Genomic DNA, 25,467 nt, shown 5'->3' with positions numbered 1-25,467 from the left:
CACCTGTATGGATGTGAGTGAAAGACGTTAGACACGCCTTCACCTGTATGGATGTGAGTGAAAGACGTTAGACACGCCTTCACCTGTATGGTCATGAGTAAAGACGTTAGACACGCCTTCACCTGTATGGATGTGAGTGAAAGACGTTAGACACGCCTTCACCTGTATGGTCATGAGTAAAGACGTTAGACACGCCTTCACCTGTATGGTCGTGAGTAAAGACGTTAGACACGCCTTCACCTGTATGGATGTGAGTGAAAGACGTTAGACACGCCTTCACCTGTATGGTCATGAGTAAAGACGTTAGACACGCCTTCACCTGTATGGTCGTGAGTGGAAGACGTTAGACACGCCTTCACCTGTATGGATGTGAGTGAAAGACGTTAGACACGCCTTCACCTGTATGGTCATGAGTAAAGACGGTAGACACGCCTTCACCTGTATGGTCATGAGTAAAGACGTTAGACACGCCTTCGCCTGTATAGTTCACCTGTATGGTTAGACACACCTGAGTAAAGACGTTAGACAAAGTCTTCACCTGTATGGTCATATGGATTGGAGTGAAAGACGTTAGACACGCCTTCACCTGTATGGTCGTGAGTAAAGACGTTAGACACGCCTTCACCTGTATGGTCGTGAGTAAAGACGTTAGACACGCCTTCACCTGTATGGATGGGAGTGAAAGCCGTTAGACGTTAGACACGCCTTCACCTGTATGGTCATGAGTAAAGACGTTAGACACGCCTTCACCTGTATGGTTGTGAGTAAAGACGTTAGACACGCCTTCACCTGTATGGTCGTGAGTAAAGACGTTAGACACGCCTTCACCTGTATGGTCGTGAGTAAAGACGTTAGACACGCCTTCACCTGTATGGTCGTGAGTAAAGACGTTAGACACGCCTTCACCTGTATGGTCATGAGTAAAGACGTTAGACACGCCTTCACCTGTATGGTCGTGAGTAAAGACGTTAGACACGCCTTCACCTGTATGGTCGTGAGTGAAAGACGTTAGACACGCCTTCACCTGTATGGTCATGAGTAAAGACGTTAGACACGCCTTCACCTGTATGGTCATGAGTAAAGACGTTAGACACGCCTTCGCCTGTATAGTTGTGAATGAAAGTCGTTAGACACACCTGTATGGATGTGAGTGAAAGACGTTAGACACGCCTTCACCTGTATGGTCGTGAGTGAAAGACGTTAGACACGCCTTCACCTGTATGGTCATGAGTAAAGACGTTAGACACGCCTTCACCTGTATGGTCATGAGTAAAGACGTTAGACACGCCTTCACCTGTATGGTCGTGAGTAAAGACGTTAGACACGCCTTCATCTGTATGGTCATGAGTAAAGACGTTAGACACGCCTCCAATATGAATGGTCGTGAGAATTGAAAGATGTTAGACACGGTCTGACCAGTGGAGCCGTTTTACACTTCTTCATGTCAGGTCACAGAAATTACTTCATCTGTATGGTCACGAACGCCCACTAGAATTGATGAACTTGTGGATCGTCACGGGATCGGGACTCCTAGACTCTTGCTAACACCGACGTGAAGCCACACTCACTCGCTCACTACATCTACACATATGAAACAAAAACGTTATCAATGTCTGCAGCTGGTTGTTCTCATATATATTTTTAAATCCTCAAAAATTAAAACAGGACATAGATAGGAGTGTCCATTCTTGTTAAGAATAAGAATTAAATCTATATCACATTTTATATAGTTTATTCCATATCAACTTTGTGCAATTTGACTGACTATAACTTAATCCTGAAAGGAAAGTTTCTTGTCTAAATCTGTTTAAAACTTGACCGATACTTTTATGTTGTTTTAAAACGTTCCTGTAGTTCATGAAACCATTGATAATTTTTACAAGTAGCACGCTTATCTTTGACTTTGGTTCCCTGTCGATCGTAGCAGCAATGGCGGATGTGGCTCTGTGTCTCCTTGTCTTTACAATCGGAACTCTAACAATAAGTCCAGGTATGTGAGAGTCCTCGTGTGACCTTTTGAGTGAGTATGTCGCGAACAATTGTTTGTTTGAATATATTTTATTCAATGTTGAAATGGATTGGGCACAAGTTATGTAACTTATTACCGCCCGCTCCCATCAGAAACATGAACAATAACGAATGGACGTAATGAATGGACATAATAATATTAAGACATATTATTCATTAATCGGAGCCGTACTTCGTACAATGTAATTATACACATGTCTAAAGATATTTTCATTCATAGTATTTGGCATAGCAGGGTTGCCGTAAAGAATGGTATCAATGTCTCAGTGAACTTTTGATAGTTCAAAGTCTTGCTTCAGATCAAAACGGCAGCTGACAAATTTTGGACATTTTAAAAAGAAATGGTTAGCATCTTCCACCGGCGCACCACAATTATTGTACGGACAATATTCTGGTCTTGTCTGGCAGGGATGTGTAGTGGTGAGGACGTCTCAGCACACATTCCCTGTCTGGTACGATTGGGACTTTCAGGACTTGGATACTAGCACTTAGCAGTTATTTTTCTGGGTCCTGATCCACAATGGGTTCGTAAAGTTACGACATATCGTATCCCCATACTTTTTATCATTGGCTTACGGAAGGCATAGTGCTACGAACGTTTTGTTTTTCGGGCCCCTGTCCCTATAGTATGTATGTTGATATATCGACGAAAATGTATGGAGGGTTGATGGAGTTAATATACGTACAGTAAACTATGTTTATTACGAACTCGTTTATAACGAATTGGCTTATATAACGAACTGTTTTTAGCCCCGACCTGTTCCCGTTCTGCTAGATATATTCACGTCGTCAAAGTGTTATTGCAATTATATTTAAGTGCGAAGAGGATCTGATTGAAAGTAATTGCTTTGTATCACCTCGGTCAAAATACCACGGCTTCTCGTGAGATCTTTTACGGTCGCTTCAGTCTCTTCTTGCATCAGATCTCTGTATGAGATGTTATCAGCATCATCACTGCAGAAACCATACATGTATATTAGAGAATCCTGATTTTCAATACATTTATCTGCCTGTTGAACAGTGTGATATGTGTTTAGTCAGACACATCTATAAAATATTCCTTCCATTGACATTGGTTTCTTGTGACGATATGGCTCCGGACACGTTCGTAATTAATTATATTTATTTTCAAAAAGATTTATGTCATTGGATACTATGCATTTTGGTGAGTATATATACGTTGACTTTCTTTCACCTTGCAGATTCTAGATTCACAATTGACTGAGAGCAGAGTTGCGGCCCTTAGGAGAGCCAGTAACCCGCGATCATGGGTTCGAATCCGTGTTCGCCATAAATATGTTTCTACCTTTGTTTCACTAAACAGGTAAATGTGCCTGCATGGCCTCTGGCTGTCATACGACATCAAGCTGTCACGCTAAGATGACACTGAAACTCTGTTCAAAGCGGTGTTAAACCAAACTCACTAACTCTTTCTCCTGCCCAGGTCATGCCGCATCTTTCACCGTAACCCCCCTGGAGTTGGAGATGTGCGGCAGCAACCAAACGACCTCCATGACCTTGAGCTGTCGCCCTACCGAACTGGGAATAACTCAGGTCTTTGCAATCGAGATAGGAAAGACAGGTTCTTATAAGTCTGTAATGGCACGCGTCACAGTGATGGCATCCCACGTGGATATCGTCAACCAAACTCTTCGGTCTCGAATGACCCCCAAAGGCTCCATTTCCGGTAGCAGGGGCTCCCTTGAGCTTCAACTGAGGAATCTTGTCGACGACGACGCCGCTACCTATTACTGCAGTATCGCATATATGACCGTTTCTGTCGCAATGCAAGAGACGATGGAGACAGTGTCTCTTCACAGTGAGCATTTAGCTAACCTATTTTTTAATTGTCTACTAAAACTATATAAGCTAACCCATGTTTTACCTGTCTACCAATTTTTGGAATGACATTTATGACCTAATTCTTAAAGTATTTTAGTTAACCTATGTTTTTGATATTTGTGACCTACTCTTGAAGGTATTTTAGTTACCCTATGTTTCACGTATCTGCCAATTTGGAGAACCAGTTGTTTAGTTTCCTCGTTGTCCCATCTCTCCGTGAACAAAGGGTGAACCAGTTGTTTTGTTTCCTCATTGTTTCAGCCCTCCAGGGATCGGTCCCGAAATGTAACAGTTTGCTGGTTTTGGCAGCCATGCAAAATCACACCCCCGTGACCAGCCCCACTGCAGGGACATGTCCTAACGGCGTAGCTGGCAGGTCCGAGGCCCTGATGTACAGCCTGTGTTCCTCTCCGGACCTATCATCCTGGACCGCAGGCCCAAAGGTGAGTCTGCACATCCTGCAGCTGGACCAGTCTAAATAAACGCAACACTTTTGCTGCTTTTTTTCCTAATCCTAATCTGTAGTGAGTGAGTATTGCGAGTATCGTTTTACGCCGCTTTCAGCAATATTCCTGTAATACGCCATAAATGGGCCTCACACATTGTAACCATGTACAATCGAACCCGCGTCTTCGAACGAACGCTTTAATCACTAGGCTATCCTTACGCCCCAATAATTTGTAAGTGGGACGGTTGTGTTGCCTAGTGGTTAAAGCGATGGATCGTCATTCCACTATCCATTTCTGGTGTTCCCGCAGAGACATTGCTGAAAGATCACTAAAAGAAGCTTCAAACCATACTCACTCCACGCCCAGGACAGTTAGTTCATACCTGTGAAGAACCGACATTAAAACCATATTCAGTCCCTCTTTGAATCGTAAAAATAACTAAAACTCTCAAAACATACACCATTTGCCTTGGATGTCGGTATTACCAAAGTTACCTATTTCTATCTGTACAATGGTTACCTGGTTATCGTCAAACTTTGGTCATCCACACCATGCAAAATGTCGGGGTTCGATGGTAGGGTATCAGCATCGTTGTAGGGGGCTCACAGGCTGGCGTGTTGGAATCTATTCCGAGTGAGTGAGTGAGTGAGTGAGTTTAGTTTTACATCGCACTCAGCAATATTCCAGCTATATGGCGTCGGTCTGTCAATAATCGAGTCTGGACCAGACAATCCAGTGATCAATAGCTTCAGCATCGATCTGCGCAATTGGGAACCGATGACATGTGTCAACCAAGTCAGCGAGCCTGTCCACCCGATCCCGTTAGTCGCCTCTTACGACAAGCATAGTCGCCTTTTGTGGAAAGCACGGGTTGCTGAAGACCTATTCTACCCCGGATCTTCCCGGGTCGGAACCTATTCCGAATCTATAGTTGGAATGGGGTTTGGGGGGTGGAAGGTGCTATTTGTACCTGCAGTGGGTTCGGAAACCTGTTCTAACCACCGGGGGAACAAGAATAAAGTACTGGAACTTATTCTCATCACTAATGGACTAGGAGCACCTGCTTTGGGTTGGGAAACCTATTCTAACCATCGGGGGACAAGAATTAAGTATTGGAACCTATTCTCATCATTAATCTACCAGGAGAACTTGCTTTGGATTGGGCAACCTATTCTAACCATCAGGAACAAGAATTAAGTATTGGAAACTATTCTCATCACTAGTCTACAAAGAGAACCTGCTTTGGTTAGGGAAACCTATTCTAACCATCAGGGAACAAGAATTAAGTATTGGAACCTATTTTCATCACAAAACTACTAGGAAAACCTGCTTTGGTTAGGGAAACCTATTCTAACCATCGGGGGGACAAGAATTAAGTATTGGAACCTATTTTCATCACTAATCTACAAGGAGAACCTGCCTTAGTTAGGGAAACCTTTCCTAACCATCGGGGGGAGAAGAATTAAGTATTGGAACTTATTCTCATCACTAATCTACTAGGAGAACCTGCTTTGATTAGGGAAACCTATTCTAACCATCGGGGGGACAAGAAATAAGTATTGGAACCTATTTTCATCACTATTCCACAAGGAGAACCTGCTTTGGTTAGGGAAACCTATTCTAACCACCAGGGGGACAAGAATTAAGTACTGCAAACTATTCTCATCACTAATCTACAAGGAAAACCTGCTTTGGTTAAGGAAACCTATTCTAACCATCGGGGTGGGGAAAGAATTTAGAATTGGAACCTATTCTCATCACTAATCTACAAGGAGAATCTGCTTTGGTTAGGGAAACCTATTCTTACCATCGGGGTGGTGAAAGAATTAAGAATTGGAACCTATTCTCATCACTAATCTACAAAGAGAACCTGCTTTGGTTAGGGAAACCTATTCTAACCATCGGGGTAACAAGAATGAAGTATTGGAACCCATTCTCATCACTCATCTACAAGGAAAACCTGCTTTGGTTAGGGAAACCTATTCTAACAATCCGGAGAAAGGAAATACGTATTGGAACCTATTCTCATCACTCATCTACAAGGAGAACCTGCTTTAGTTAGGGAAACCTTTCCTAACCATCGGGGAAACAAGAATTAAGTATTGGAACCTTTTTTCATCACTATTCCACAAGGAGAACCTGCTTTGGTTAGGGAAACCTATTCTAACCACCAGGGGGACAAGAATTAAGTACTGCAAACTATTCTCATCACTAATCTACAAGGAGAACCTGCTTTAGTTAGGGAAACCTTTCCTAACCATCGGGGAAACAAGAATTAAGTATTTGAACCCATTTTCATCACTATTCCACAAGGAGAACATGCTTTGGTTAGGGAAACCTATTCTAACCACCGGGGGGCAAGAATTAAGTACTGCAAACTATTCTCATCACTAATCTACAAGGAAAACCTGCTTTGGTTAGGGAAACCTATTCTAACCATCGGGGGGACAAGAATTAAGTATTGGAACCTATTTTCATCACAAAGGCTTCTACTAGGAGAACCTGCTTTGGTTAGGTAAACCTATTCTAACCATCGGGGGGACAAGAATTAAGTATTGGAACCTCTTTTCATCATTAATCTACAAGGAGAACCTGCTTTGGTAAGGGAAACCTATTCTAACCATCGGGGGGACAAGAATTAAGTATTTGAACCTATTCTCATCACTAATCTACTAGGAGAACCTACTTTAGTTAGGGAACCCTATTGTACCCATCGGGGAAACAAGAATTAAGTATTTGAACCTATTTCCATCACTATTCCACAAGGAGAACCTGCATTGGTTAGGGAAACCTATTCTAACAATCGGGGGAACAAGAATTAAGCATTGGAACCTATTCTCATCACTAATCTACAAGGAGAATCTGCTTTGGTTAGGGAAACCTACTCTAACTATCGGGGAACAAGAACTTTAAGTATTGCAACCTATTCTCATCACTAGTCCACAAGGAGAACCTGTTTTGGTTAGGGAAATCTATTCTAACCATCGGGGTGGTGAAAGAATTAACAATTGGAACCTATTTTCATCACTTATCTACAAGGAGAAACTGCTTTGGTTAGGGAAACCTATTCTAACCATCGGGGGAACAAGAATTAAGTATTGGGACCTATTCTCATCACTCATCTACAAGGAAAACCTGCTTTGGTTAGGGAAACCTATTCTAACCATCCGGGGACAGGAAATACGTATTGGAAGCTATTCTCATCACTAATCTACAAGGAGAATCTGCTTTGGTTAGGGAAACCTATTCTAACCACCAGGGGGACAAGAATTAAGTACTGCAAACTATTCTCATCACTAATCTACAAGGAAAACCTGCTTTGGTTAGGGAAACCTATTCTAACCATCGGGGGGACAAGAATTAAGTATTGGAAACTATTCTCATCACTAGTCTACAAGGAGAACCTGCTTTGGTTAGGGAAACCTGTTCTAACCATCCGGGGGGACAAGAATTAAGTATTGGAACCTATTCTCATCACTAATCTACAAGGAAAACCTGCTTTGGTTAGGGAAACCTATTCTAACCATCGGGGGAACAAGAATTAAGTATTGGAACCTATTCTCATCACTAATCAACAAGGAGAATCTGCTTTGGTTAGGGAAACCTATTCTAACCACCAGGGGGACAAGAATTAAGTACTGCAAACTATTCTCATCACTAATCTACAAGGAAAACCTGCTTTGGTTAGGGAAACCTATTCTAACCATCGGGGGGACAAGAATTAAGTATTGGAAGCTATTTTCATCACAAAACTACTAGGAGAACCTGCTTTGGTTAGGTAAACCTATTCTAACCATCGGGGGGACAAGAATTAAGTATTGGAACCTATTTTCATCACTAATCTACTAGGAGAACCTGCTTTAGTTAGGGAAACCTATTGTACCCATCGGGGAAAAAAGAATTAAGTATTTGAACCTATTTTCATCACTAATCCACAAGGAGAACCTGCTTTGGTTAGGGAAACCTATTCTAACCATCGGGGGAACAAGAATTAAGCATTGGAACCTATTCTCATCACTAATCTACAAGGAGAATCTGCTTTGGTTAGGGAAACCTACTCTAACTATCGGGGAACAAGAACTTTAAGCATTGCAACCTATTCTCATCACTAGTCCACAAGGAGAACCTGTTTTGGATAGGGAAATCTATTCTAACCATCGGGGTGGTGAAAGAATTAAGAATTGGAACCTATTTTCATCACTAATCTACAAGGAGAATCTGCTTTGGTTAGGGAAACCTATTCTAACCATCGGGGCAACAAGAATTAAAGTATTGGAACCTATTCTCATCACTAACCAACAAGGAGAATCTGCTTTAGTTAGGGAAACCTATTCTAACCATCGGGGGACAAGAATTAAGTATTGGAACCTATTCTCATCACTAATCTACAAGGAAAAGGACTGCTTTGGTTAGGAAAACCTATTCTAACCATCGGGGACAAGAATTGCCTAGTATTGGAAACTATTCTCATCACAAGTCTACAAGGAGAACTTGCTTTGGGTTGGGAAACCCTGTTCTAACCATCCGGGGACAAGAATTAAGTATTGAAACCTATTCTCATCACTAATCTACAAAGGAAAACCTGCTTTGGTTAGGTTGAAACCTATTCTAACCATCGGGGAACAAGAATTAAAAGTATTGGAACCTATTCTCATCACTAATCTAACAAGGAGAATCTGCTTTGGTTTAGGGGAAACCTATTCTAACCATCAGGGGACAAGAATTAAGTATTGCAACCTATTCTCATCACTAATCTACAAGGAAAACCTGCTTTGGTTAGGGAAACCTATTCTAACCATCGGGGACAAGAATTAAGTATTGGAAGCTATTTTCATCACAAAACTACTAGGAGAGACTGCTTTGCCTTTGGTTAGGTAAACCTATTCTAACCATCTTTAGGTGAGGGAAACCTTATTCTAACCATCCGGGGACAAGAATTAAGTATTGGAACCTATTTTCATCACTAATCTACTAGGAGAACCCTGCTTTGGTTAGGGAAACCTATTGTACCCATCGGGGAAAAAGAATTAAGTATTTGAACCTATTTTCATCACTAATCCACAAAGGAGAACCTGCTTTGGTTAGGGAAACCTATTCTAACCATCGGGGAACAAGAATTAAGCATTGGAACCTATTCTCATCACTAATCTACAAAGGAGAATCTGCTTTGGTTGGGGAAACCTACTCTAACTATCGGGGAACAAGAACTTTTAAGCATTGCAACCTATTCTCATCACTAGTCCACAAGAAGGAGGAACCTGTTTTGGATAGGGAAATCTATTGGAACTAACCATCTACAGGGAAACTATTCTTTGGTTACAGAAAGAATTAAACCATCGAATTGAACCTATTTTCATCACTAATCTACAAAAGGAAAATCTGCTTTGGTTAGGAAACCTATTCTAACCATCGGGGACAACAAAATTAATCAGTATTGGAACCTATTCTCATCACTAACCAACAAGGAGAATCTGCTTTAGTGCTTTGGTTAGGAAACTATTCTAACCATCGGAAACCTATTCTAACCATCAGGGGGACAAGAATTAAGTATTGGAACCTATTCTCATCACTAATCTACAAGGAGAACCTGCTTTCGTTAGGAAAACCTATTCTAACCATCGGGGGAACAAGAATTTAGTATTGGAACCTATTCTCATCACAAATCTCCAAGGAGAACTTGCCTTGGGTTGGGAAACCTACTCTAACCATCGAGGAAATAGAAATAAGTATTGGAACCTATTCTCATCACTAATCTACAAGGAAAACCTGCTTTGGGTTTGGAAATCTATTCTAACCATCGGAGAACAAGAATTAAAGTATTGAAACCTATTCTCATCACTAATCTACAAGGAGAACCTGCTTTGGGTTGGGCAACCTATTCTTACTATCGGGGAACAAGAATTTTAAGTATTGCAACCTATTCTCATCACTAGTCCACAAGGAGAACCTGTTTTGGTTAGGGAAATCTATTCTAACCATCGGGAGTGGTGAAAATTAATTAAGAATTGGAACCTATTTTCATCACTTATCTACAAGGAGAAACTGCTTTGGTTAGGGAAACCTATTCTAACCATCGGGGGAACAAGAATTAAGTATTGGGACCTATTCTCATCACTCATCTACAAGGAAAACCTGCTTTGGTTAGGGAAACCTATTCTAACCATCGGGGGACAGGAAATACGTATCTGAAGCCTATTCTCATCACTAATCTACAAGGAGAATCTGCTTTGGTTAGGGAAACCTATTCTAACCACCAGGGGACAAGAATTAAGTACTGCAAACTATTCTCATCACTAATCTACAAGGAAAACCTGCTTTGGTTAGGAAACCTATTCTAACCATCGGGGACAAGAATTAAATATTGGAAACTATTCTCATCACTAGTCTACAAGGAGAACCTGCTTTGGTTAGGGAACCTGTTCTAACCATCCGGGGACAAGAATTAAGTATTGGAACCTATTCTCATCACTAATCTACAAGGAGAACCTGCTTTTGGTTAGGGAAACCTATTCTAACCATCGGGGAACAAGAATTAAGTATTGGAACCTATTCTCATCACTAATCAACAAGGAGAATCTGCTTTGGTTAGGGAAACCTATTCTAACCACCAGGGGACAAGAATTAAGTACTTGCAAACTATTCTCATCACTAATCTACAAGGAGAACCTGCTTTGGTTAGGAAAACCTATTCTTTGGTTAGGGAAACCTATTCTAACCATCGGGGAACAAGAATTAAGTATTGGAACCTATTTTCATCACTAATCTACTAGGAGAACCTGCTTTGGTTAGGGAAACCTATTCTACCCATCGGGGAAACAAGAATTAAGGAATATTGAAACCTATTTTCATCACTAATCCACAAGGAGAACCTGCTTTGGTTAGGTATTGGAACCTATTCTAACCATCGAATCTCTGCTTTTGGGAACAAGAATTAAGCATTGGAACCTATTCTCATCACTAATCTACAAGGAGAACCTGCTTTGGTTAGGAAAACCTACTCTAACCATCGGGGGAACAAGAATTTAGTATTGGAACCTATTCTCATCACAAATCTCCAAGGAGAACTTGCCTTGGGTTGGGAAACCTACTCTAACCATCGAGGAAATAGAAATAAGTATTGGAACCTATTCTCATCACTAATCTACAAGGAAAACCTGCTTTGGGTTTGGAAATCTATTCTAACCATCGGAGAACAAGAATTAAGTATTGAAACCTATTCTCATCACTAATCTACAAGGAGAACCTGCTTTGGGTTGGGCAACCTATTTTTACTATCGGGGAACAAGAATTTTAAGTATTGCAACCTATTCTCATCACTAGTCCACAAGGAGAACCTGTTTTGGTTAGGGAAATCTATTCTAACCATCGGGGTGGTGAAAGAATTAAGAATTGGAACCTATTTTCATCACTTATCTACAAGGAGAAACTGCTTTGGTTAGGGAAACCTATTCTAACCATCGGGGGAACAAGAATTAAGTATTGGGACCTATTCTCATCACTCATCTACAAGGAAAACCTGCTTTGGTTAGGGAAACCTATTCTAACCATCCGGGGACAGGAAATACGTATCTGAAGCTATTCTCATCACTAATCTACAAGGAGAATCTGCTTTGGTTAGGGAAACCTATTCTAACCACCAGGGGGACAAGAATTAAGTACTGCAAACTATTCTCATCACTAATCTACAAGGAAAACCTGCTTTGGTTAGGGAAACCTATTCTAACCATCGGGGGGACAAGAATTAAGTATTGGAAACTATTCTCATCACTAGTCTACAAGGAGAACCTGCTTTGGTTAGGGAAACCTGTTCTAACCATCCGGGGGGACAAGAATTAAGTATTGGAACCTATTCTCATCACTAATCTACAAGGAAAACCTGCTTTGGTTAGGGAAACCTATTCTAACCATCGGGGGAACAAGAATTAAGTATTGGAACCTATTCTCATCACTAATCAACAAGGAGAATCTGCTTTGGTTAGGGAAACCTATTCTAACCACCAGGGGGACAAGAATTAAGTACTGCAAACTATTCTCATCACTAATCTACAAGGAAAACCTGCTTTGGTTAGGGAAACCTATTCTAACCATCGGGGGGACAAGAATTAAGTATTGGAACCTATTTTCATCACTAATCTACTAGGAGAACCTGCTTTAGTTAGGGTTCGCTTAATCCTATTGTACCCATCGGGAAACTGCTTTGAACAGGAAAGAATTAAGTATTTGAACCTATTTTCATCACTAATCCACAAGGAGAACCTGCTTTGGTTAGGGAAACCTATTCTAACCATCGGGGGAACAAGAATTAAGCATTGGAACCTATTCTCATCACTAATCTACAAGGAGAATCTGCTTTGGTTAGGGAAACCTACTCTAACTATCGGGGAACAAGAACTTTAAGCATTGCAACCTATTCTCATCACTAGTCCACAAGGAGAACCTGTTTTGGATAGGGAAATCTATTCTAACCATCGGGGTGGTGAAAGAATTAAGAATTGGAACCTATTTTCATCACTAATCTACAAGGAGAATCTGCTTTGGTTAGGGAAACCTATTCTAACCATCGGGGCAACAAGAATTAAAGTATTGGAACCTATTCTCATCACTAACCAACAAGGAGAATCTGCTTTAGTTAGGGAAACCTATTCTAACCATCGGGGGGACAAGAATTAAGTATTGGAACCTATTCTCATCATTAATCTACAAGGAGAACCTGCTTTCGTTAGGAAAACCTATTCTAACCATCGGGGCAACAAGAATTAAAGTATTGGAACCTATTCTCATCACTAACCAACAAGGAGAATCTGCTTTAGTTAGGGAAACCTGTTCTAACCATCGGGGGAACAAGAATTTAGTATTGGAACCTATTCTCATCACAAATCTCCAAGGAGAACTTGCCTTGGGTTGGGAAACCTACTCTAACCATCGAGGAAATAGAAATAAGTATTGGAACCTATTCTCATCACTAATCTACAAGGAAAACCTGCTTTGGGTTTGGAAATCTATTCTAACCATCTGAGAACAAGAATTAAGTATTGAAACCTATTCTCATCACTAATCTACAAGGAGAACCTGCTTTGGGTTGGGCAACCTATTCTTACTATCGGGGAACAAGAATTTTAAGTATTGCAACCTATTCTCATCACTAGTCCACAAGGAGAACCTGTTTTGGTTAGGGAAATCTATTCTAACCATCGGGGTGGTGAAAGAATTAAGAATTGGAACCTATTTTCATCACTTATCTACAAGGAGAAACTGCTTTGGTTAGGGATACCTATTCTAACCATCGGGGGAACAAAAATTAAATATTGGAACCTATTCTCATCACTAACCTACATGGAAAACCTGCTTTGGTTAGGGAAACCTATTCTAACCATCCGGGGACAACAAATAAGTGTTGGAACCTATTCTCATCATTAGTCTCAAGGAGAACCTGCTTTGGTTAGGGAAACCTATTCTAACCATCGGGGGGAGAAGAATTAAGCATTGGAACCTATTCTCATCACTAATCTACTAGGAGAACCTGCTTTGGTTAGGGAAACCTATTCTAACCATCGGGGGGAGAAGAATTAAGCATTGGAACCTATTCTCATCACTAATGTACAAGGAGAACCTGTTTTGGTTAGGGAAACCGATTCTAACCACCAGGGGGAACAGAGTTAAGTGTTCGAACCTAATTTCATTACTAATCTACAAGGAGAATCTGCTTTCGTTAGGGAAACCTATTCTAACCATAGGGGAACACGAATTAAGTATTTGAACCTATTCTCATCACTAATCTACAAGGAAAACCTGCTTTGGGTTGGGAAATCTATTCTAACCATCGGGGAACAAGAATTAAGTATTGGAACCTATTCTCATCATTAATCCACAAGGAGAACCTGCTTTCGTTAGGAAAACCTATTCTAACCATCGGGGGAACAAGAATTTAGTATTGGAACCTATTCTCATCACAAATCTCCAAGGAGAACTTGCCTTGGGTTGGGAAACCTACTCTAACCATCGGTGAAATAGAAATAAGTATTGGAACCTATTCTCATCACTAATCTACAAGGAAAACCTGCTTTGGGTTTGGAAATCTATTCTAACCATCGGGGAACAAGAATTAAGTATTGGAACCTATTCTCATCACTAATCTACAAGGAGAATCTGCTTTTGATTGGGCAACCTATTCTTACTATCGGGGAACAAGAATTTTAAGTATTGGAACCCATTCTCATCGCTAGTCTACAAGGAGAACCTGCTTTGGGTTCGGAAACCTATTCTAACCATCGGGGGACAACAAGTAAGTATTGGAACCTATTCTCATCACTAACCTACATGGAAAACCTGCTTTGGTTAGGGAAACTTATTCTAACCATCCGGGGACAACAAGTAAGTATTGGAACCTATTCTCATCATGAGTCTCAAGGAGAACTTGCTTTGGTTAGGGAAACCGATTCTAACCATCGGGGATCAAGAAATAAGTATTGGAAGCTATTCTCATCACTAATCTACAAAGAGAACCTGCTTTGGTTAGGGAAACCTATTCTAACCATCGGGGGAGAAGAATTAAGTATTGGAACCTATTCTCATCACTAATCTACAAAGAGAACCTGCTTTGGTTAGGGAAACCTATTCTAACAATCGGGGGACAACAAATAAGTGCTGGAACCTATTCTCATCACTAGTCTCAAGGAGAACCTGCTTTGGGTTAGGAAACCTATTCTAACTCTCTGGGAACAAGAATGATAAGTATTTGAACCTATTCCCACCATCGGGGTGACAAGTATGACTGTACTAGAGGAAACGAGCAATGGGTTTGGGGACCTGTTCCCACCATCGGGGTGACAAGTATGACTGTACTGAAGGAAACGACTATTGGGTTTGGGGACCTAATCCCACCATCTGGTAGACAAGTATGAACATACTAGGGGAAACGGGCATTGGGTTTGGGGACCTATTCCCACCATCGGGGTGACAAGTATGAACATACTAGGGGAAACAAGCATTGGGTTTGGGGACCTATTCCCACCATCGGGGTGACAAGTATGAACATACTAGGGGAAACGAGCATTGGGTTTGGGGACCTATTCCCACCATCGGGGTGACAAGTATGAACATACTAGGGGAAACAAGCATTGGGTTTAGGGACCTATTCCCATCATCTGGGTGACAAGTATGACTGTACTAGAGGAAACAAGCATTGGGTTTGGGGGACCTATCCCCACCATCGGGTTGACAAGTATGAACATACTAGGGGAAACGAGCATTGGGTTTGGGGACCTATTCCCACCATCTGGGTGACAAGTATGAACATACTAGGGGAAACAAGCATTGGGTTTAGGGACCTATTCCCACCATCGAGGTGACAAGTATGAACATACTAGGGGAAACAAGCATTGTGTTTGGGGACCTATTCCCACCATCGAGGTGACAAGTACGAACATACTAGGGGAAACAAGCATTGGGTTTGGGGACCTATTCCCACCATCGGGGTGACAAGTATGAACATACTAGGGGAAACAAGCATTGGGTTTGGGGACCTATTCCCACCATCGAGGTGACAAGTATGAACATACTAGGGGAAACAAGCATTGGGTTTGGGGACCTATTCCCACCATCGGGGTGACAAGTATGAACATACTAGGAAACAAGCAATGGGTTTGGGGACCTATTCCCACCATCGAGGTGACAAGTATGAACATACTAGGGAAACAAGCATTGGGTTTGGGGACCTATTCCCACCATCGGGGGTGACAAGTATGAACATACTAGGGAAACAAGCAATGGGTTTGGGGACCTATTCCCACCATCGAGGTGACAAGTATGAACATACTAGGGGAAACAAGCATTGGGTTTGGGGACCTATTCCCACCATCGAGGTGACAAGTATGAACATACTAGGGGAAACAAGCATTGGGTTTAGGGACCTATTGTCACCATCGGGGTGACAAGTATGAACATACTAGGGGAAACAAGCATTGGGTTTAGGGACCTATTCCCACCATCTGGGTGACAAGTATGAACATACTAGGGGAAACAAGCATTGGGTTTGGGGACCTTTTCCCACCATCTAGGTGACAAGTATGACTGTACTAGAGGAAACAAGCATTGGGTTTGGGGACCTTTTCCCACCATCTGGGTGACAAGTATGAACATACTAGGGGAAACAAGCATTGGGTTTGGGGACCTATTCCCACCATCGGGGTGACAAGTATGAAAATACTAGGGGAAACAAGCATTGGGTTTAGGGACCTATTCCCACCATCGAGGTGACAAGTATGAACATACTAGGGGAAACAAGCAATGGGTTTGGGGACCTATTCCCACCATCGGGGTGACAAGTATGAACATACTAGGGGAAACAAGCATTGGGTTTGGGGACCTATTCCCACCATCGAGGTGACAAGTATGAACATACTAGGGGAAACAAGCATTGGGTTTGGGGACCTATTCCCACCATCGAGGTGACAAGTATGAACATACTAGGGGAAACAAGCATTGGGTTTGGGGACCTATTCCCACCATCGGGGTGACAAGTATGAACATACTAGGGGAAACAAGCATTGGGTTTAGGGACCTATTCCCACCATCGAGGTGACAAGTATGAACATACTAGGGGAAACAAGCATTGGGTTTAGGGACCTATTCCCACCATCGGGGTGACAAGCATGACTGTACTAGGGGAAACGAGCATGGGTTTCACATGTTTCCTTGCAATTGTAGGTGACAGACATCTGCTGTCAGATCCCCATGTACACACCAGTGGCCACATTTGAGTTCGGCTTCTACGTAGAAGACGAGCGCGGGATAGTAGGGATATTCACGGGATGCACTGCCGATGGATTTGAGGTAAACCCCGACAACTGTCTTATATGTGTTTTGTTTTGTTTGGGCTTTTTTCGTTTATGGAAATACGGCTTGACGCAGTGCCAGAACAAGAATTAAATGATAGATTGAACCGTATATATCCCAATAATGACGCTGACATAATGCCATACGAATATGGTGATGAAGGCGTAAAGTGTATCCTTCTTCATCACCCCTGTTATGACACTAGTTGTTAGAATATGGCACGGAAGTCATACATCTTCGTCACCTGTGCAGTTTGTTTGTTTCTTGTTTAACGCCGCACACAGCAATATTCCAGCTACATCTTTATGTAGCGGTCTGAAAATACTAATCGGGTCTTGACCAGACGATCCAGTGATCCGATGACATGTATCAACCAAGTCAGCGAGCCTGACCACACCATCCCGTTAGTCTTACGACAAGCATGGGTGACTGAAGACCAATTCTAACCCGGATCTTCACCGGTGGACCAGTACAATGACGTGATGCCGAATATGTTGATGAAGGCGTATATCTGTACTCTGACCAATCAGCTATCTCGTTTCAGTTTATCACCCAGTTATGTGGGCATGCTCCAATCAAACTGACCCTCGCAAAAACTCTGAGTAATGGCTACATCGGCAATGCGGACAACTACCATCTGGTCAAGTTTGGTACCTCTGGTAACCCCTTTGGATAAAACTTCGGATCTGTTTGACCAGCAGAACCATGTAATGAAATATAATGTACTAACAATAAAGTGTTACATCCTGGAAGGCTGCATACAAGTTGTTATTCTTTGAACAGAGGAGTAAAACATTACCCGCTCACTGTACATTAATCCCTTAAGTTTGTTAGTTGGTTGATTAACTAACCTTGAAATGAAACATAAAACTTTGTGGATGACAACTTCTTGTTTATTGCACAGAGCGACGTTTCCGTGTAGATTCTTACATGTTATCAAGCTAAAAGTGACTATAACAAATGGTGAGAAGTATAATATACATGGTATGTTATGACAAACAGAAGATTAACATTGTTTATTTAGTGAAGGCGCACTCAGCAGTATTCCATCTATATGACGGTGGTCTTTCAAATATTCTAGTCAGGCAATCCAGTGATTGACACCAAGAGTATCGATCTGTGCAATTGGAATACGATGACATACATCAATCAAGTAGGCGAGCTTGAGCATTCGATTCCGTTTATACTATGTTATCAAGCTAAAAGTGACTATAACAAATGGTGAGAAGTATAATATACATGGTATGTTATGACAAACAGCAGATTAACATTGTTTATTTAGTGAAGGCGCACTCAGCAGTATTCCATCTATATGACGGTGGTCTTTCAAATATTCTAGTCAGGCAATCCAGTGATTGACACCAAGAGTATCGATCTGTGCAATTGGAATACGATGACATACATCAATCAAGTAGGCGAGCTTGAGCATTCGATTCCGTTTATAGATCAGAGTGGATTCATGCATGGATAGTGGCGGTTTATAGATCAGGGGGGATTCATGCATGGATAGTGGCGGTTTATAGATCAGAGGGGAATTCATGCATGGACAGTGGCGGTTTATAGATCAGAGGGATTCATGCATGGATAGTGGCGGTTTATAGATCAGGGGGGATTCATGCATGGATAATGGCGGTTTATAGATCAGGGGATTCATGCATGGATAGTGATGGATAGTGGCGGTTTATAGATGAGGGGGATTCATGCATGGATAATGACGGTTTATAGGCCAGGGGGGAATTCATGCATTGATAGTGATGGATAGTGGCGGTTTGTAGATCAGGGGGATTCATGCATGGATAGGGGCGGTTTATTCATCAGGGGGGATTCATGCATGGATAGTGGCGGTTTATAGATCAGGGGGAATTCATGCATTGATAGTGATGGATAGTGGCGGTTTGTAGATCAGGGGGATTCATGCATGGATAGTAGCGGTTTATAGACCAGGGGGGAATTCATGCATGGATAGTGGCGGTTTATAGATCAGAGGGATTCATGCATAGATAGTGGCGGTTTATAGATCAAGGGGAATTCATGCATTCATAGTGGCGGTTTATAGATCAAGGGGAATTCATGCATGGATAGTGGCGGTTTATAGATCAAGGGGAATTCATGCATGGATAGTCACGGTTTATAGACGGGGGGGTTCATGCATGGATAGCGGCGGTTTATAGATCAGGGGGATTCATGCATGGATAGTGGCGGTTTATAGACGGGGGGGGGGGTTCATGCATGGATAGTGGCAGTGAATAACATCGTGAGCATCGATCTACGAAACTTGGAAACACATTGCAGCACATAAGTCATCCAGTCTGACCACGCGATCCCGTTAGTCGCCTCAAAGGAACAAGTGTATATTCGCCTAATACAACAAGCGTGTATTGATGGAGACCTATGTCAACATTTTTGTTTATTGTTTAATGGTTAAAAATCGCAGTTTTGACCTTTACAAATCCTCTGACGTGAATCGCACCTTCAATTTAGCGTTCTATGGTTAATATTGTAGCCCACTGTTTTCATACTGAGTAACAATAATAATAATTGCATTTATATAGCGCATCATTCACTAGTAAATGCTCTGTACGCTTAAAATGGAAAATGACACTTGAAAAGATATGTTTTGAGGGCAGTCTTAAAATATGTTAGTGACGCGCTGGTTTTGAGTTCAAACGGCAGAGCATTCCACTTCATTGCTGCATTGAAAGCGAACGACTTTTTGCCAAAGTTGGTCATGATGTCTCTAGCCTTTGGTTTTGTGATCTCAGTGAGCGTGGAGGCTGATACTGGGGCAGTAACTCTGCGAGGTAGTTCGGGGCCATTCCTTTGAGACACTTGTACGTCATTACAATAGGTTTGTAGTAAATTCTTGCGGTGATTGGTAGCCAGTGTAAATCTTTTAGTATTGGAGTAATGTGACCGAAGACGGTAGATTTTGTAATGATTCTTGCAGCAGTGTTTTGGGGGGCTTGAAGGCGACGTGGCTGATCTTGGTTGTCGTTGTTGAGAAGGCTGTTGCAGTAAACTACTCGGGACATGACCAGAGATAGAACAGGTTTTGAAGCAGCATCAGCACTGAGATAACTGCGGTGTTTTCCAATGTTCCTGAGATTCATATGAGTCGTGCTAATGATGTTGCAGATGTGCTTGTCCATTTTCAGATTTTCATCGGGAATAACCCCTAGGTTCTTGACCTTCGGGGTTGGGTCTATGGTAGTATTTCCTATTCAGAAAGATGGCTTGTCAAATTTGGAAAGTTTTGCTTTTGATCCAATAAGCAGGAATTCTGTTTTACTTTCATTACGCTTCAATAGGTTCTTAGTCATCCATGTCTGAATGTCATTGCAGGATTCCGAAAGAGAGTCCAAAGATGGCAGGGCTTCCGTGGTAGGGAATGAAGAAGAGATTTGGTTCTCATCTGCATATTGATGTTGGTTGACTTTGTGCTTGGCTGCTGTTCTTCCCAGTGGTGTAGTGTACATAGAGAACAGCACTGGTCCTAGCACGGAACATTGGGGGACACCACTCTGTGGGACTTGATGTTTTGCTCTCAATCATAACTACTTAGGTAGGATTGAAACCATGAAAGAGCAGTACCCTTGACTTTCAGGTCACTTTCCATTCTTGACAACAACGTGTGATGGTCAATAGTGTCGAAGACCACTAAAAGATCTAGAAGAACCAGCGCTGATACGTTTCCTTTATCTACTTCTGTTAGAATGTCATTGGTGACTTTTATTAGTGCTGTTTCAGTGGAATGGTTTGGGTCGATATGCAGATTGATGTTTGTCAAGCAGCTTGTGTTTCTTCAGGTGTTCAGAAAGGCGGGTACACACAGCCTTCTCTGTAACAATGTCACGAGATAAAAGGGAATGTTCGTTCATGCCATGAATTCTGTTACTTGCATGTTGCATGTGATCTTTTTCTCGTCTCCGGTTTTTGTGTGTGTTTTGTACATGTATCTGTTTTAGTGTTGCTGTTTTTTGTTTGTTTGTTTAGGGTTTGTTTTGTTTGATTGATGTTTTAGGGCGGGGATGGGTATGTTTTATTTATGTTTTTGTTTTGGGGGAGTTGGGGGTAGGAATGTCTTTACTGTTTTGTTCTGTCTTTGTTTGTTTTTTAATACATTGTTTCACTGTATATATCACGATGTTTTCGTATTCTTTCTAGTGTTTTACAGCCACCACATTGCTGGAATATTGCTGAGTGCGGCGTAAAACTAAACTCACTCACTCACTCACTCACTCTCTTTCTAGTATTTCTTGCAATTTGACGGTTCATAATTTGGTAAAAATAATCCTTTTAGGCGCAAAGTTGTAGGTTTTCAAACCAAACCTTGCATTCGTATTTAACTATCACATAAAATGTAATTATCCACAAACAAAATGCCCTCTAGGTCGTGAAAGCCAGCAAACTTTACACAGAGACACACCTTTAACCCGATCCCGGTTGTCAGTCATCACTGTGTCACGTGGGATGTTGCCACAATTACTCATCACGTAGGACTTCATTCCTACGTGTTAACGGCTGGACCCTGGAGTGACGTGCGTGATCACACGGATATGTCTGCAATATATTTTATGGCAACCAACTCACTCACTTATCAATCAACAGATTTTGAAAATATGATGGGTACCGTACTCGCCGTATTTTATAAGCGTTCTGCTCAAATAAAACCCTCTCGCCAACTTTCTAACCACTTAGTAAAGTACATGTGTATTAGCAGTGAGTGGGGGTGTTTTTACGTCGCTGTATGGCATGTCCGAGCAATATCGCCGCAAGGGACACCATGAATATGCGCTTGACACATTGTACCCTCGCTGGGAATCGAACCTGTGATTGGCGAACGCTTTAACCACTTGGCTACCCCCACCGACCTAATTATGTATTTGCAAGCGAAGCTATTTTGAGACTGAGTTCCACGTGATATTCAACACTTTCTGGTCCATTCCTTACAGAAAACGGAAGAGGACTATATTTGCGGAGGAACTATTACGAAAAATAATCTATGAAACGTTGGAACCTGTTTTTTCAAAACCGCTCGTTCATTGACAACAAATTGTTGTGCATGGTTGTTAATTAGTTCCCCCGGCGCGTTGGGGTTGTCCTTGGCGCTTATTACCTCCAATGCCGCATGTTTGTTTGTTTGTTTGTCTCTGTCCGTCCGTTTGTTCGCTTAATATTTCGAGTGCTGCTTGTATAATTGTCAAGTTTTGAGACTTTCGACTCGTTTGTTTGCTTTTCTCTGTCTGTCTGTCCTTTTGTTTAGAATTTGTAATTTACTAAGAAAATGTAATCCCAAATATAACATAGGTTACATTTGACCACTTTCTAAAATGGCATTGTGTAATCGTGTCCTTTTGTCGTTTGGTTTTTGTCTTTTGTTGTTGTTGTTTTTGTTTTTGTTTGTTTGTTTGGTTTGTTTGTTTGTTGTTATTGTTATTGTTATTGTTGTTATTGTTATTGTTGTTGTTGTTTGTTTTGGGTTGGGTTTTTTTTTTGTCGTTTCCTGTTTGTTATGTATTATATGTAATAATAGTATGAATTATATTAACACCCTTTCATAATGTATATTTGTCAACATTTGGACAAACTCTGTGGGAAACACCTGTATCTAGCTTGTGAATGAGTAGCTGGGTAAAAATACACCTTGCTTTAAAGCTTCCGATACATTTAGACACGTAAGTCTAACACTCCAGTTTGTTCTGAATAGCATTACCTATATCCACGATGTTGTGAATCAGGTACCTCGTGTGGTGACGTCACCGCGAAAGTTATAAAAAGCTCACAGTAACATGTGATCACACTTATCCAAGATGGCGGCGTTCTTGGCAGTTCCGTTGAAAAAGACCTATGATGTTGATCTTGTAAAACCTCTCAGAAGTTTCATTCAAAACACCTTTTCGTCTGCTGAACCCGACGACTACAACCATGCCCTCAGCGAGTTCAACAAACTTCGAAATTTGATGATAAATAAATCTGTAGACAAACACGAATCAGCGTTAGAAGTGCTGTACCGGTAAGTCATTTCTTGTTTGTCAAATGTATATTGTGAAATAGTTGACGATCAGCGTAAACTACAAGTGATATCTCCATATATCTTATGTTTGTAGAAATATCAAATACGCTGCCATTTTACGCCGACTGATATACAAAGTATTTCAGCGACATGTTCATTATTTCGTTATATTTATTTGAAACAGGCGGAAGTGACACGAAAATAAACAAACTCACTGTTGTTCAGTGTCATGTGATCTTTGTCAAAAGTTGACATTGAAAATACATATAAACAAATAATAAACATAGCACATTTTATATTAAGTTATAATAATGATTCCATAATAATAATAATGGATTAGTGATGTATAGATGTGAGTGAAGACGTTAGGTAAGCCTTCACCTGTATGGTTGTGATGGAAAGGTATTAGAGACGCCTTTATTTGTATGGCTCTAAGGGAATACACTTGACTTGACTTGACTAGAAACGCTTTAATCTGTATGGCTCTAAGTGAAGGGACTAGACACGCTTTATTCTGTATGGCTCTAAGTGAAGAGACTGGACACGCCTTCATCTGTATGGCTCTAAGTGAAGAGACTAGACACACCTTAATCTGTATGGCTCTAAGTGAAGAGACTAGACACGCCTTCACCTGTATGGTTCTAAGTGAAGAGATTAGACACGTTTTAATCTGTATGGCTCTAAGTGAAGACTTTTATCAGCCTGTCTGCCAGTGGAGCTGTTTTACACGCCTTCATCTTTCAGTTTCTGTAGCGATATGCAGCACTGCTGTATAGCGACCATGGCCGAAGGTCTAAGGGCACGTTTACCCATGAAGATCCGAATTATAATTGGTCTTCAGCAACCTATGTCCATGCTTGTCGTCAAAGACGACTAACGGGATCGGGTGATCAGGCTCGCTGACTTGGTTGACACATGTCATCGTATCCCAGTTGCGTAGATCGATGCTCATACTGTTGATCACTGGAATGTCTGGTCCAGATCGATTATTTACAGACCATCGCCATATAGTTGCTGGAACGTTGTTGATTATGGCGTTAATCAACAAACCAACCAAAGAAGAGCACATTTCTGGTCATGTGGCTGTAGACGGGTTCTGTGTGATGCATTGTCTCATCGTTTCATTATCGTTCAGTCTGTTCACGTCATTATATTGGGGTTTGCAGGTCACAGAATTTATTTTTCGTTGATTTTTACAAAGTATGGCTGAGAATCGGACCTAAAGTTTCATCCTCCAAAACAAATCGTCCACTAAGAAATGATCATAATGTTTTGAGGGTCAACCGAATATTTGTTCCTCCCTTCTGACACATGAAGCTCTAATTAGAAATGTGGTCTATCCCTCGAGTTCCGGGATATAAGAAACAGGGTTAGGGGGAAGCCTAGTCATTCGTTAGTCATGGCGATGGCCCGAGTCCGATACTCCACATGGGTAAGATGTATGGAGCCCACTCGGATATCCATCTCTCTGATATTCCTGGGTACCGTTGTACAAAACAACCTTAGCGCTAAGGTGATCGTAACTCCCATACCTCAACATTGAGTTACTTAGCACTGGGCTGGCTAACTGATCGATAATCGGAGATGTCATCGATGGGAAAAATGATTAATGATTATCGATTTGAAAGTTGTGTTATCGATGATCTCGAACATTTTCTTTTGTGACCAAAGAAAGTTTTAATTTCTCACAAAATATACAAATTTAGGACTTTATTCATAGTTTGCTTTTAAAATATCTTTAAGAAAACATGTCACCACTCACCAGTGATGAGAAATGTATTCATTTATTTCAGACTATTTTGCTCGAAGATACGTCTCCGATATTTATCGATAATCGATATTTATTTAACGATCATCGATGTCTATGATCTTTATCGATAGCCAGCCCTAGAAATTTCACATTTGGATATATTTGATACCAAGGACACTAGAACGAAATTCTCATACAATTCTCATAAAAACCTTTCTTCCAACTTAGCGCTTTTAACACCGGCGTTAAGCCACACTCACTATAACTGCACATATGAAACCAAAACGTTATCAATGTCTGCAGCTGGTTATTCACATATATATTCTTAAATCCTCAAAAATTAAAACAGGTCATAGCAAGGAGTGTACATTCTTGTTAAGAATAAGAATTAAATCTGTATTATATTTTATACAGTTTATTCCCTGTCAAGTTTGTGCAATTTGACTGACTATAACTTAACCCTGAAAGGAAAGTTTCTTGTCTAATTCTTTTTAAAACTTGACTGGTACTTTTATCTTGTTTCAAAACGTTCTTGTAGTTCGTGAACCATT

The 25,467-nt window shown here is 41.2% G+C and overlaps 1 protein-coding gene across 1 annotated transcript; it reads left to right on the top strand.

Annotated features, from left to right (window-relative positions):
- The first annotated feature begins 1,770 nt into the window (after window positions 1-1,770).
- Window positions 1,771-17,907, top strand: LOC124272496. The gene is made up of 5 exons (XM_046707693.1): window positions 1,771-1,990; window positions 3,473-3,847; window positions 4,132-4,313; window positions 17,025-17,150; window positions 17,698-17,907. The coding sequence occupies exons 1-5, from the start codon at window positions 1,858-1,860 to the stop codon at window positions 17,827-17,829; spliced, it is 948 nt and encodes a 315-aa protein (XP_046563649.1). The 5' UTR covers window positions 1,771-1,857; the 3' UTR covers window positions 17,830-17,907.
- The last annotated feature ends 7,560 nt before the right edge of the window (window positions 17,908-25,467 follow it).

Source organism: Haliotis rubra, unplaced genomic scaffold (assembly GCF_003918875.1).
Source record: "Haliotis rubra isolate DU_JTF1 unplaced genomic scaffold, ASM391887v1 Scf17, whole genome shotgun sequence".
Classification (NCBI taxonomy): Eukaryota; Metazoa; Mollusca; class Gastropoda; order Lepetellida; family Haliotidae; genus Haliotis; species Haliotis rubra.
This window is presented reverse-complemented; position numbering and strand designations above follow the sequence as displayed.